Source organism: Cryptomeria japonica, chromosome 4 (genome assembly GCF_030272615.1).
Source record: "Cryptomeria japonica chromosome 4, Sugi_1.0, whole genome shotgun sequence".
NCBI classification, from domain to species: Eukaryota; Viridiplantae; Streptophyta; class Pinopsida; order Cupressales; family Cupressaceae; genus Cryptomeria; species Cryptomeria japonica.
Window position 1 is genome coordinate 26,729,539 of NC_081408.1, and position 13,825 is coordinate 26,743,363.

Below are 13,825 nucleotides of genomic sequence, written 5' to 3' on the forward strand. Positions count from 1 at the left end.
TAGCCTCATGGTTAAATCTTGCATTTCATACCTCATGTTAGTGTTCTCTTGCCTCAACTTGTTTGCAATATCACTAAGAGTTTCGTTTTCATCATCATGTTTTTGCATTTTCCCATGAAGTTCCTTCCTCTTGTTTTGTGCTATAACCAGGTTCTCTTGAAGTCCTTTAATGAATTCCTTAACAGTCCTCAGATCATCTTCAAGTTTGATATTCTTCAATTTTTCTGCATCAAAATCTTCAAGAGCTCCTTCCAACCGTTTTCTCAAACTCTCCATCTATATTGATTTCAGAATCTTCCACAAGCTGTTAAACTTTTACAAATAGATGACTAGGCTTTGATACCAATTGTTAGATTCAATGACAGTCCCAAAGACACTAAGAGGGGGGAGGGGGGAGGGTGAATCAGTGTCTAACCAGTTTGTGCAATATTTGAACTTATTTATAACTTTGCAACCCAAATCAATGTACCAGTAAGCAATTAATAATGCAGTAAACAGAAGTAACAGAGACAACATAAATGCACACTATAACACAAGATATTTTAACGAGGAAACCCAGTGTGGAAAAAACCTCGGTGGATTTGTGACCCACAATATTTACTCACTGACCAATATGAATAAATATTACTTACAATAGGGGTTGCACATGCAGGAAGGCCAACAACCTAGAGCTCACTGCTCAAAAGAATAATCTCACTGACTACAATAAGGATAATTAAATCCAATACAATGTACTGCTCAAAATAGTATATCTAATGCCTGGTTCAGTACCGGTTTAAGCTCAGTTAGATACCTTAACCAAAACCCTTCGCTGTCCACTATATCACCTCATACATAAATAATCTCCTACAATACAAAATGACCTATGAGATCTCATACATATATGAGTCTTTACAATATACCAAGTCGGCTTATAAAAGATAATTATATTTACAATACAATTCACATAAACAAAACTTGTCTCATGTAGTATACTTCTTTGCCGGTGTAATCTTGATGCCGGTAAATATGCCTGCCGGTGTCGGTAGATGGTATCCGTGTTGACCCTGTTGTCGGTGTGTGTGTAGAGACCTAATACCGGTTGGTTGCCATCAATGACAACATCAACCATTTTCATATGAGTGTAGAATGCCAACATACCTTTGCAATCTCTAATCACACAGCCACCCCAGACGGTCCAGGGTTGCCACTAAAAGCCCCATCAAAATTTAATTTTATCTATCATTCATCCTGAGTTTTCCATCTAACCTCTAATCTGTCCATTATATTCGGATTAATCCGTCGACACCCATTAATGGGATCAATTAATTTTTTTTAAGAACAATAGATATAACACAATTTAAAACAAATTCAAATATTCAGTTTTTAATAAGCATAAGGGAGCAATATATACATTACCCAGTACTATGCTTCTTTTGGAAAAGTAAAGATATACAGGATATTTAAAATACTAATTAAAACCAGTACTATCTCCTTTTAGAAAAGCATGTTCTGAAATCTAAAAAGCTCGTAGACTTAGAAGACATTAAATAACCAAAGATTCTTCCCATGTGAAGTGGGGATAAGTAGCACCATGAAATCTGTATATTTATTCATTATATTAACTCAATATTAAAATCTCTTTCATACTACTTTTTCACATAATCGAAATGGACTTGTCATCTCAAATACATGAATGATGAATAATCAAGCCGTGAGGCAGATGAATAAACCCCACTGGATCATCTTGCAAAGAAAACTGTGGAACTACTTTTTGGTAAATCAGAAACCTTGTAATTCTCACTTTTAAATGATTCCATTTTATGATATCGGTAGAATGTTAGAATAAACTATTTTCATATGTGGGATTCAATGCACGAAGTCTGTACCGAGCCCACAAATACTGTCTGTGACAAATTATGTTGTTCATTAAAGATGTCTTCGTTTTGACTTGATTTGCTACTGGCTCTACTTTTCTACTATTTAGAAATATGTGTGGCTAGGGTTTATTGACCCAACGGTTATAAGTAGTTATCATGGATGCAACAACTCACTAAACAAAAGTTTATTTCATTATCTGTAAGTCTTTGTTCAGTTGCTTTGTAAACAAAGGGTTTAGAAAATGATGTCAAGATTGATAGAACCACTGAGATTAGTGGGAGTGATTGGGGATGTTCTTGATGTCTTCACCCCCTCAGTAAAAATTAGTGTGATATACAACACAAACATGGAAGTCAAGAATGGCTTCGAATTCATGCCTTCAACTATCAGGTTTCCTCCTCAAGTCAGAGTTGATGGCGATATGGGCATATTTTACACACTGGTAAAATAGAATTTCTCTCTAATTGTTTTGAAAAACTGTGAGTTTTGTTTGTATTAATTTTTTTAAGATCGTATGATAAAAGAAATTGCAGAATCTATAAATATAGTTAATTTTAAGAGAGTTGAATTTTTTTAGAATTTGAAGAATATCAAAGTAGGAGAGGTCTATTGAAAAGTGTAACGTTAATAGTAAGAGTTATTTATTATAGTGTGTCAAATTATGATATTGTTAGTAGGATTCAATTCCTTAGTTTTTGTGTCAAATTTATTGATCTATATTTCATGAAGAGTAGCTCACACTAACCCATCTGTCACGTGAATGAATGGCCTCCATAGTTTACGTGAACCCATCTCTCATGCAAATAAATTGGCATAGTTTACATGAGCCCATCTCTCATGCAAATAAATTGGACCATTCATTTGCAGGAGACATGAGTTCATTCTTGTTCATTTGCATAGTCCACATAGGTCAAACAAACCCATCTCTCACACAAATGAATGGTCCACATAGGTCAAACAAACCCATCTCTCACACAAATGAATGGTCCACATAGTACACACAAGCTCATCTCTCATGCAAATAAACTGGACCATTCATTTGCATGAAAGATGGATTAGCTCCCCTTCATTCACATGGTCCACATGGGTCGAACAAACCCATCTTGCATGCGAATAAATGGTCTAGTTTATTTGCATGAAAGATGGATTCGTGTTCAACCTACTCCTCTAAATATTACATAGTTAATCCTGATAGCAATATCAGAAATATAATATTAATAAACTATACAAATCTCATATTCATGAAGATACTGAGTATCTAACTTTGGTTTCTGACTTTGGTTTCTGGACAGTCAATTTCTGATTGAGAGTTGATATGGGTTTATGGATTATTGACCTTTTCTGATTAAAACTCTAAGTGATAGTTAGATTACTGTGAATATATTAACTTGAAACCACAAATAATGAAACTTGCATATAATTATTCTTTTCATTGAATGTTTCATGTTTTGTAAGTTCTAATAATGGGTTCAACTGAGCTTTGTGAGCAGATATTGACAGACCCAGATGTCCCCAATCCTAGTGATCCTACCGGACGCGAATATCTCCATTGGTACTGTCCCAAATTTCTCTAAACTGGAACAACTAGTTTATTATGGATTGGAATTTAAATCTTCTGGGGCTTAATTAAGCTATCAATTGAAACTATACTATTTACTTTAGAAAATATAGTTTGAAGTACAACTACTATCAATTATAGTCAAACATGTAATACTTATTCTTGTGTTAACTTGTGCAGGATGGTGACTGATATACCTGGAACAAAATCCACTTCTTTTGGTAAGCGACCAGAATGTTTGGCCATTGAATCTGTAACTATGGAGGAAGTTTATATAGATTTTAATTGGGTTTTTTCTTTTTTGGTTGTAGGTCGAGAACTAGTGAGTTATGAGAGTCCAACACCAACAATTGGAATTCATCGATATGTATTTGCTTTGTTCGAGCAAGAGGGGAGGGGAGTAGTAGATGCTTCTCCTCCGCGTCACCATTTTAGTACTAGGGAGTTTGCACAGAGTAATGGGTTGGGATTACCAGTTGCTGCGCTATTCTTCAACGCCCAACGAGAGACTGCTGGACGAAGACGTTAAAATCTACACAGAGATTGTCATAGTTATGTATTCTCCTGTACTTATTGTATCAGTTCAATATATATCTTTTGGTCAGGTTACCTTCACTACATAATTTTGACACTTTTTTTAATGTTATTTTTTTTATAATTGGATAAGTTTAAACAAAACATTCAAATTTTTTATTTATTTGTTTAAGTCGTTTATCTAAAATGAAATGGTACTAATAGGTGGATTTTATTTCAAAGCTATTATGATTTTAGATGAGTCATGTACAAAAGTCAAATCTTGGAGTGTGTTGTTTAAACCAAAATTAATAGTATGTGGTGCTTTACTTGTGCATATATAATAATTTTCATCATAAAGCTCGACAATTTAAGATTTAAATTTATTTACACAAGTTTTCATTATGAGAGTTTTAGTAATTTATCATTTAAATTTACTTCAAGTTTAAAATATCAATTTGACATTAAAAGTAAATGGGAAGAAAGAATAATTTGAAGAAAAAGGTTCATGGAGATGTTTCTTAGTATAAAGAGTTTCTCTCCAAGGAGTTTGGGTGGGTGTGAAAGATTGAACATGGAAATCCAAGGGTTTTTGTTTTGGCTAGTAGATGTAAGCCTTGACACCTCAAATGATGAGTCTAGGTAGGATGATAATGAAGAGGGCCTTTGTGTGACATTCTCAAAAGGGAAAGATGATGGGATACTAGTAAAGGATCAAGAAGAAAGTGCAAGTATTATGTTTTGACTCTCTTCAATCAAGGCTCATGAAAATATTTTTTAAACTACAAACCATAGGGATGGCCAAAAATCATTGATAGGTGCTCAAAGGTAAGAACAATATCAAATTGCTTTTATATTGCTCTCTAGAACTACTTTTGGATTATATCCAAATTAGGTTTCTAACTCTAAGCTGAAAGATCCTTGGTTAGATTAGAAAATGTTCATATAGGGAAGTTACTTGCTTTTGGACCAAACATAAATATTGTTAAAGATAGGCCCATACAAAATGGAAACCATTTGGCTAAGTTATGATTTCAACTATGGCTAAAGGTTTTTTATTAATCTTTTATTGAACCTTGTGTTTGAACCCTCTTGGATGGACCTTGGTTTTTGGGTAAAATAAGGCTTTTCCCATAAAAATATATCTATCACACTTTGATACTAAGAGGAAGAATATAATCATTGTCTCTATTTGTGTTAGGGTTTTGTATAGCTACAATTGGGGTATCGAGGGGATGAAGCTATGATAAGAACGCCTAAATTATTTGGTTAACTCATAGCTTTTGTTGTGTTACCAAATACTAAAAACACCCTGTGTATGCTATCTATATGTGAATTAAAAAATGGATAAGGATATTGTATTTTCTATATTGTCAACACAAATTGGCAACTAGGTTAAAAAAAGTTAATACAAGGAGTCCTATTTTATTTTCCATGTTTCAAACCACTTCTCTAGACATTTCTTGGTCAATAGAGAGAATCATAAGTTTTGGAGAAAGAAGGAAAAGAAAGATCTAATTTTACCTCAAGAAGGGAAAGAGATGGTTATATTGGATCAGAGGAAGAATAAGCTTATAAGCCAAGAATTGAAAAATAGAGAAACCAAGTGTGATCTTCAAAGAAATTTTGCATTTAAAAAATTTTCTAAGTTCAATCCTCACCAAAGAGACCTCAATTTCCCTCCTAAAGAAGAAGCTAAGATATGGTTCAGAGAAGTTGAGAGAAGGAGAAATCTCTCTAATGATACACAATCCCAAGGTAGCAAGATTCTATATTTGAGAGATCCTAAGAAAAATAGTAGGAAGGGGGAAGATGCTCTAGAGAGGTGAAGTGAAGAAAAAAACCTTGGAATAAGGAGAATTTAGCTCTGTGAAGAAGCTTACCATACAAAAAACCCTAGTTTAATAATAAAGGAAAAAAAATAGAAAGGAAGAATTAATCCCTACAATAGGTAAGCAAATAAGGGGAACTATTACGTAAATATTTGGAAGAATACGAAGTTAACCCTTTGTCTTTGATCTAATAAGAAGAATGTAAGATGTCTCTTCCTCTGATAAATATAAAGCAAATTAGAGACCAATCATGTTTGAGGATAACTATAAAATCTAAGAGACCAACTGACATAGGTGTAGATGCTAAAGAGGAAGATCAAACATGAAGGAAATTTATTTTCAATAAGACAAGGAAAGAAGTAACTAATGAAAGCTATATTTATTTAGAGGGTAGAAGCTCCATTTATTTAGAGATTATAAGCTCAAATATGTATTAAATTTTATAAATAAAGATGAAATATTATTTTATTGTGGGTTGTTTGACCTATATATCTTGAAAAGGAATTGCACTATTTTAGTTGGTTGTAGCAAAAGAAATAGAAGTCAATGGAGGAAGAATCCTATTATCTCAGTTGAGATGGACATGGATTTAAATGATGACCATCTACAGTTCCTAAATGAGGAGTGGGAATTTGTTGAAACACATAAATGTTCTCTCTTCTTGTTTATGATATGAATTATTTGTATCCTCTCGCTAAGTTTTTGTTGTTTTAGTGTCTTTTGTTGCTATTTTGTAGCCTTTTTGTTGACACTTTCTTTTGTTAGTACATGCTTGCAATCTCTTTTCTCTTTGTTGGGATTTATTGATAATTTTTAAATGTTTGTAAAATAGTTTATGCACTTAAATAAAATCACATTTATCATTTAATAAAATATGAAGAAAATAAAGAATAACCAAATGCAAATTTATACTATCTGAAGATGATTTTATTTTGCACTACTTATATATTATAGAAATATGCTTTATAATTTATTTTTTTTGTTTTCAATTATTTATAAGGTTTTCTAATAGGGACCTCACCTAGTCCAAGACTAAAAAATGAATATTGAAAGTTAAAATGAGATAACTATTTAGAGGGGAATATCAATTAATCTAAGTCAATCATCAAGTTAAGAAGCAAACACCACAAATAAAGATACATAAATATAAATTGACCATACCAATGGTCAAAAGGCTAAGCCAATCACCTCTTCTTATGAGTCTAGAAGATCATATGACTATGATATATTTTCCTATTAGTTTCCTTCTTGCTAGATAAAAAGGTCCAACCAAGATATATGACATCCTTAGTAAAATATAATATATATAAAAGGAAAATTCAAGGGAAGAGACCCATTTTCTTAAGACGTCAAAAGTCATTGAACCTTATTTTGAAACTTTTAATATATTTTGAACAAATGAGGAACTATCAACATGAATACCTTTGAGATAAGGGATAGACAATAGGGAGATATCACCAAAGTCAAAGACAGAGTCGCCATACCTAAAGTTTGAATATGTGGAGTGCACCATGTTTAAAACAAGAGGAGATGAATGTAATTGGATCATCATCTAGGAAGAGGACACAACCATAGTAGAGAAATCAAAGTACTCAAAGAATCATTCAAATTAGAGGGGGATCCCAAATAGGGGAGTCCAACAAAGGAGGTATTTCCAAGTTTAGCCAATGATGATACTCAACACCAATCCATAAAGAAGAAGAGGATACTCTCTTCATCCTTTTTATTACAAGTATATACGATGTGATTAATAGTAAAGCAAGATCTACAATAAAAAAATATATTTTAATAAATGAATGGTTAAGTACTTGAACTCTAAGTGTAAGTGAATCTCTTCTAGAAGGCCTCTAGGAAAGTCCATCTTAAATAAAAATCATGGATAGCTTGTAAGAGTTCACTTGTTCATTTTGGGAGAAATAGAGATACCTTATCCTGCAGTGTTTCCAATAGTAGTAAAGCTAGAATGTTGTAAAAAATAGAGTAGAAAATGCTATAGATAAATTCAAATAGGGGCTAAAGAAAAAGATGTAGAGGATAGGAAAAACTATAGGAACAATGGTTTCATACAAAAAGTAGTTAAACCCTATCTAACTATAGTATAGCTTCCAATAATTACTATTCCAAACACAACCAAACAACCATGTGCGTAAGTATAAAACATCAAATCATTGAACACTAAAGGTTTTTGGATGATTTGGTAACCCAACCATACCAATTTAATAGACTCAAATAGATTTTTTATAATTAATGTATACAACTCACAACTATATCTAACATTCTTTATCATTAGAAATCTTAGACACTTTGACCACAAATGCAATCTATAATATTTACATATTGTATGAGAAGAGATCTACTTGATTGATTATCACTAGTAGGCATATCTTCAATTGAAGTGGTTGTAGATGCTATAGGGCATATTGTAAGTCCATCCGAGACTTGGTGATCCAAATCTAAGTATGTAATAACTAAATTGATCCCTTTTTAGGGTTTTAGACTACCAAATCCTACACTAAGCCCTTTGTTCAACAAGACAAACTTGAAGCATTTAAATCCATACCCTTTGAGAATGTTACATTGTTGATAACTAATAGAGAATTAAAACTAATTGGAGCAGAGGTTCCTAACATAGGGTACACTTATGAGGGTTTTCATGACTTATCCAAAATCATAATAAAAATCATTAGTTACTGTAGCATCATAAAATTGCGACCCTTACAATTTTGACCATGTTTTAGGTCCTCACCCTAGCGACTCCATCTCCCTACTCAATTGGGACTCGTGTCTGCATTATTCTTCCAAATCTCCTCCTATTTCAACCCTTGTGTCACCTTGTGACCCCGTCCATACCCCAAAATGGGGCAAGACAGGGGCGTGGTGCCCTTATCCCCCTTGGATAGGGGTGTGGCGTCCCTATCCTCCCTCTTTGAGTGGTCATAAAATGGGTCCATCTAACCCTTGACCCTAATTTACTCTTTGATATTTAATTTCCCCTATGGAAGCCTTCGGTGAGATGAAAATTAATCCTCTTAGGCAAGTATAAAAGGGGATCTAGTCCTCTCCTTTGCATAAGCAAAGATAAGTGAAAATTGGGTAAACAAGCGGAAGGTCTCCATTATCGTCATCAAGTGTTCGAGTGTTCAATCCTTCAAGCATTCATCAAGTCTTCTTCTTCTCCATGCTTCTTCGTCACTCATTCATTGGAGCAGCATTACAACATTCATTTGCAAGCATATATGTGTGTTAGGGTTTTGTCATGTTACATGCCATTTCATGCAATACTTGTAATTACATTCAAGAAGAAAAGAAACTATCATCAACTAATTGCAGATCTACAAGGTATACACTTCCATTACTCACATTTAAGTATTTGCAATTACTTTCTTTCAAGGTCAATTCCTCAATCGGGGTTTGACTAAAGAAAACCCCTATCCACAAACCTTCTTCCCTTCTTTTCTATGTGTAGGTTGCAAGTGCACGACTATAATTGCAGGTTTAGGCTTCATTTTCAGAGATGAAAAAACCCTTTTTGGCTCGTAAATTTTTCAGAGGACTATGTGCAGCTTCAACACGGTCCTAACAACTTTTCTCCAAATTTGCAAGGCAGATCTATATCAGTCTAAATAGAAGATCTATATCAGTCTAAATATCTCAAATCCGAAGTTATAGTGCGATCCCAAATCGGTAGCTCCTTATTTCATCCACTTTGTCTTCCCTTTCTGCATAGTCAACAAGTCAACATATCTATTTACAAAAGAGGGTGAATTACATTCCAACCCCTTGCAATCCACTTGGCATTCACATCCTTCTTTCCTTTGGATTTGGATCTAATGGATTTCACCCCTCTTTTGAATGTAAAGTATCTCCCAAGAGAAAATCATCCTAGTGGTTTCCTTTCTCTCTCCTAGGTTGGGAACCACTAGGATCCATTTTTCTACTTTACATTTTGGTGAACTCGATGTCTTACATCTTAATTTTGATTTCTTATGGTTAGATCTGAATAATTGCAATTTGAATTTCAAAATTTTATTTCCAAGTTTGATCTTTTTGCAAATTTTAAAGGTTAATTGCATAAAAACCCTAATTCTTTATTGGCTTGTGAAATATAGCATTTTAGTTGCTTGTTTCAAATCTGATTTATATTTCAAAATTGCAATTCAAATATGTCTTTTCATTCTGAAAATTAAGTGGTTAAACGACAAAACCCTAATTTTTAAGAAACTTTTATTTCGACCTTTGACTGCTAATTTGACCTATCTAGACATCTCCAAATCAACTATTTTTTTGGATTCTGTAATAAAATTATAATTTCTATCATCCCTAAAAATTTCAGAAAAAGTTGGTCGAACCATGTACAACTTGCACACAATCCCTAGCTTTTTTCCCGAAATTTCGGGACTCGGAATTGATTGTATTTTTCTTCTTAAATCCAGGAAATTGGTGTACTTTATCAATTTTTACACCGCTTAAGGTTGAAAACAAATTCAAAATTTCAACTCTCAACTTTTAAATTAATTATCATAGAAGGGTCCTAATTTTAGATCTTCTTTTTTAGCAAATTAAGATTTTAATTAAGACACTCTTAATGACAATCAGTGGATTAGATTTCTTTGCTATTTCACATATGGTTACATTTTTTTTAACATATATTTATTACAATCATGTGTTGGATAATGGATTATTTCATTTCATGTTACTTCTTTTCATTCATAACACTTGGTCATATTGTGTTGTTAGGATTTCTAAGTCATTTTCTTTTAATCTCAAAGATTTCATGTATCATTTATGTTGCATTATGGTGATGTAATTAACAAAATGCATTCCATATGTTAATCACCTTAATCCTTTTGTAGATCCCAATCTTAGAGATCCTAATCCTTGTTCTTCTCCTAGGAATGAGATAAGAGCTAATGTTTCAACCAATGATCTTTTTAAAAGAGAGCAAGCATTGGAAAGCAACATGGGCCCATGTTCATCTCATACACATACCCTTGAGAAAGGGGGGAAACATCAAACTATTAACATTATTACATCTTTAGACCCTCCTTATTATCCTAGGACCTATCTTCAACATCAAAATATATGTAGAGAGGATGATGTTATGCATTTTATTCATGATCTTTCCCCTCACATAGAAATAAGTAAAAATGAGCCTTTAGATGATGAATATGTTTATCCGCAATCTCCCAAAAAGGATAAGAATGATAAAACAAAGAAGATTATCCCTTCACATGATATTCCTTTTTCATCTATAGATCCTTTTATTCCCCCTTACACATTAGATTTCAAAGAAATTTATGATCCTATTCCAACACCTAGTCATTTGCAACATTCTTATAGTCTTGGCTTTCATATAATAATAAAACAAGGTTTTAGGGGACAAGGACTTGGAAAGTTTGAACGAGGAATTTGTGTCCCTATAAACCCTCCCACACAATCTTCTACAAAAGGCCTAGGAAATGAGACTCCTCTCCCTATGGATGAACTCCTTAGGCTCCAAAACTTTCAAAATCATATCCAAAGACAATAAATCATAAGAGCCCACAAGAATGCTTCTTCTTCAAAATGTCCTTTTTTCTCATTTCATCAAACACATGGTCACAATGTCGATGATTGCCTCGATTTTTAGAAATCTATTCAAGAGGGCATATACAATGGAACAATTAGAATCATGGATAATGATCCTTCTCCTTCTAACAATTTTTCTCCTCCATGTCAAGAAGATGAATTAAAACATATTTATCATCCCAAAAGACTAGCTACAAGAATCTATTGGAGATTTAAATATGATAAGAACATTTCCTTTCCTCCTAAAAAGAAGAACAAAAATCTTGCGCAAGTGAAAGGTGATGAATATTGCATTTTTCATGATTCATATTCACATTCTCTTGGAAAATGTCATTCATTTAAGAAATTTGTTCAAAAGCAATATGATCTTGCATGAATTTGTATTACAATAGATCTAGCTATATTTCTTGGCAAAAACATAGTACCTTAGAACTTCTTTTCTCTTCATGTTTCTCTTCACCCTATGATATAAGTATACAACTTAATTGGGGACTTTTTATCATTTGTGGTGATATTATTTCAATTTTAAAATACCTTGGCGTAGCAACATGAAGTTCTCTTTCCTTCTTCTTTCTATGGATTTATCTCTATCTTTCTACATTATTCATTATTAGATCTTCTTTCTTGCATGGAGTTATTCTTATGTGAGTGTATAATTGTTCTTTGGTTTTCCTCTTTTCTTGGAGAGGAGCATCTTTAACGGGTAATCCACTTCTTCTCTTGCCTTCATTCTCTTGGAAAACTTACCTCTTCTATGGTTTCAGTTATTCACAAGTATGATATGCCCCCTAGCATGGAATGATATCTCTTGAAGTACATTTCTCTTCCTTCAGAGGATTTGTTCCATTAGGAAGAAATGTCTCTTGAAAATAATCACCATTAGAAGATGTGTAACGCTTCTCCTTGTTATTCTCACTCAGGGGGTAAGGATTTCGCTCCTTTCTCTTTCTTTCTATCTCATTTATAATTAGGGGCTGAATTTTTCATATGTGATTATCATTTCTTACAATGGTATGTTCTTATGACTAATCCCTCTTGGGGAATATGTGATGCTCTTTCTCTCTTCTCTTAGAAGATTACCACTTCTTTAGACATGTATTTTACATATATTAATGTCTTTTCTTGCATGCGTTCATGTAAGTACATTGTGCATTTTCTTATGTTTAATTTCTCTCTAGAAGATTGTGTAAGCTCTTCTCATTGTCCCTACACTTGGGGGGAAATGATTTCTCTCTCTCTCTCTCTTTCTCTAAGGATACACTCTTTCCTATTTTGCAAATGGTGTGAGTTTTATTACTTGATGTCATTCCTTGTGTGAAATTTTTGTTGTTTTCTCAAGGGTTCTCTCTTATAAAAGAGGTGTAATTCCTTTACTATATCCTCTTTCACACTTGGAAATGTACATCTATAATAAATTCACCCATCCCCATTGGGATAAAAGTGAGTCATCCTTCATCAATAATCCTTTTCACCTAGCAATACGAGGAAGGATTGACTTATTGTTCTCTTCTATGCTTTGTTTTAGAAGATGCTATATTTATCTAAGCCAACTCCTATTGGAGGTAGATGTCTTTTGAGAAAAGATATCTTCTCCACCAAGGATCTCCTTTACACTTATAACAAGATATCTCATTTCAATTATCTTATCCTTGCTTTAGGAGTATTCCCTCTCTTGCTTGAATTTATGACATTGTTTAATGATGGATATCTTCTTGGTGTTGAAGGTAGGTATCCTTGTTCTACTTTCCTTAAGATATCAATATTTAACTATGTTGACATCTTAAGGGAGGGGCACCCACACTGCTCCTTTTGTATTATATTTCTCTCACACATTGTATCTCTAATACAATGGATCATTCTCAGAACCAGAGGGCAGCCTCTTAGAATGAGATGTCGCCACTTTTCTCTTATACAGTGGGTCAAACTCGGAACCAGAGGGAAGCCTCTTGGAACTAGTTGTCAAAACTTTTTTCTTATACAGTGGGTCATTCTCGAAACCAGAGGGCATCCTCTTAGAGTGAGATGTCACCATTTTTGTCTTATACAATGGGTCATTCTCGAAACCAAAGGGCATCCTCTTAGAGGGAGATGTCACCACTTTTCTCTTATACAATGGGTCATTCTCAGAACTAGAGGGAAGCCTCTTAGAGAGAGATGTCACCACTTTTCTCTTATATGGTGGGATATTCTTAGAACTAGAGGGTAGCCTCTTAGAGCAAGATGTCACCACTTTTCTCTTATACAGGGTGATTATTCTCGAAACCAGAGCATGGTCTCTTAGAGAGAGATGTCATACCTTTCTTGATATTTGTACTATACATCTTATACAGGTTGTAGTATACTCGAGCATAGACTCCTATGAGGTTCTTCTAACCTCACTTGCACACACGCGCACGAGGTTAAGTGGAACTGATAGTGCTCTCACTTTCCTCCCTTACATGGATCACCTAGACAGAATCTAGGGGCTAGTTTTCCATGTCCTTTTTTCTCCATG

At 33.6% G+C, this 13,825-nt stretch overlaps 1 protein-coding gene across 1 annotated transcript; it reads left to right on the forward strand.

The window, feature by feature from the left end:
- The first annotated feature begins 2,101 nt into the window (after positions 1-2,101).
- Positions 2,102-3,947, forward strand: LOC131079284 (CEN-like protein 1). The gene is made up of 4 exons (XM_058017193.2): positions 2,102-2,302; positions 3,351-3,412; positions 3,599-3,639; positions 3,730-3,947. The coding sequence occupies exons 1-4, from the start codon at positions 2,102-2,104 to the stop codon at positions 3,945-3,947; spliced, it is 522 nt and encodes a 173-aa protein (XP_057873176.2).
- Positions 3,948-13,825: the final 9,878 nt, after the last annotated feature.

Excerpts from the sequence above, each read along its gene's own strand:
- LOC131079284 (XM_058017193.2), top strand. The coding sequence starts at position 2,102 with ATGATGTCAAGATTGATAGAACCACTGAGATTAGTGGGAGTGATTGGG. Across the intron at positions 2,303-3,350 it reads TGGGCATATTTTACACACTG|ATATTGACAGACCCAGATGT; the intron begins GTAAAATAGAAT and ends CTTTGTGAGCAG. Across the intron at positions 3,413-3,598 it reads GGACGCGAATATCTCCATTG|GATGGTGACTGATATACCTG; the intron begins GTACTGTCCCAA and ends TAACTTGTGCAG.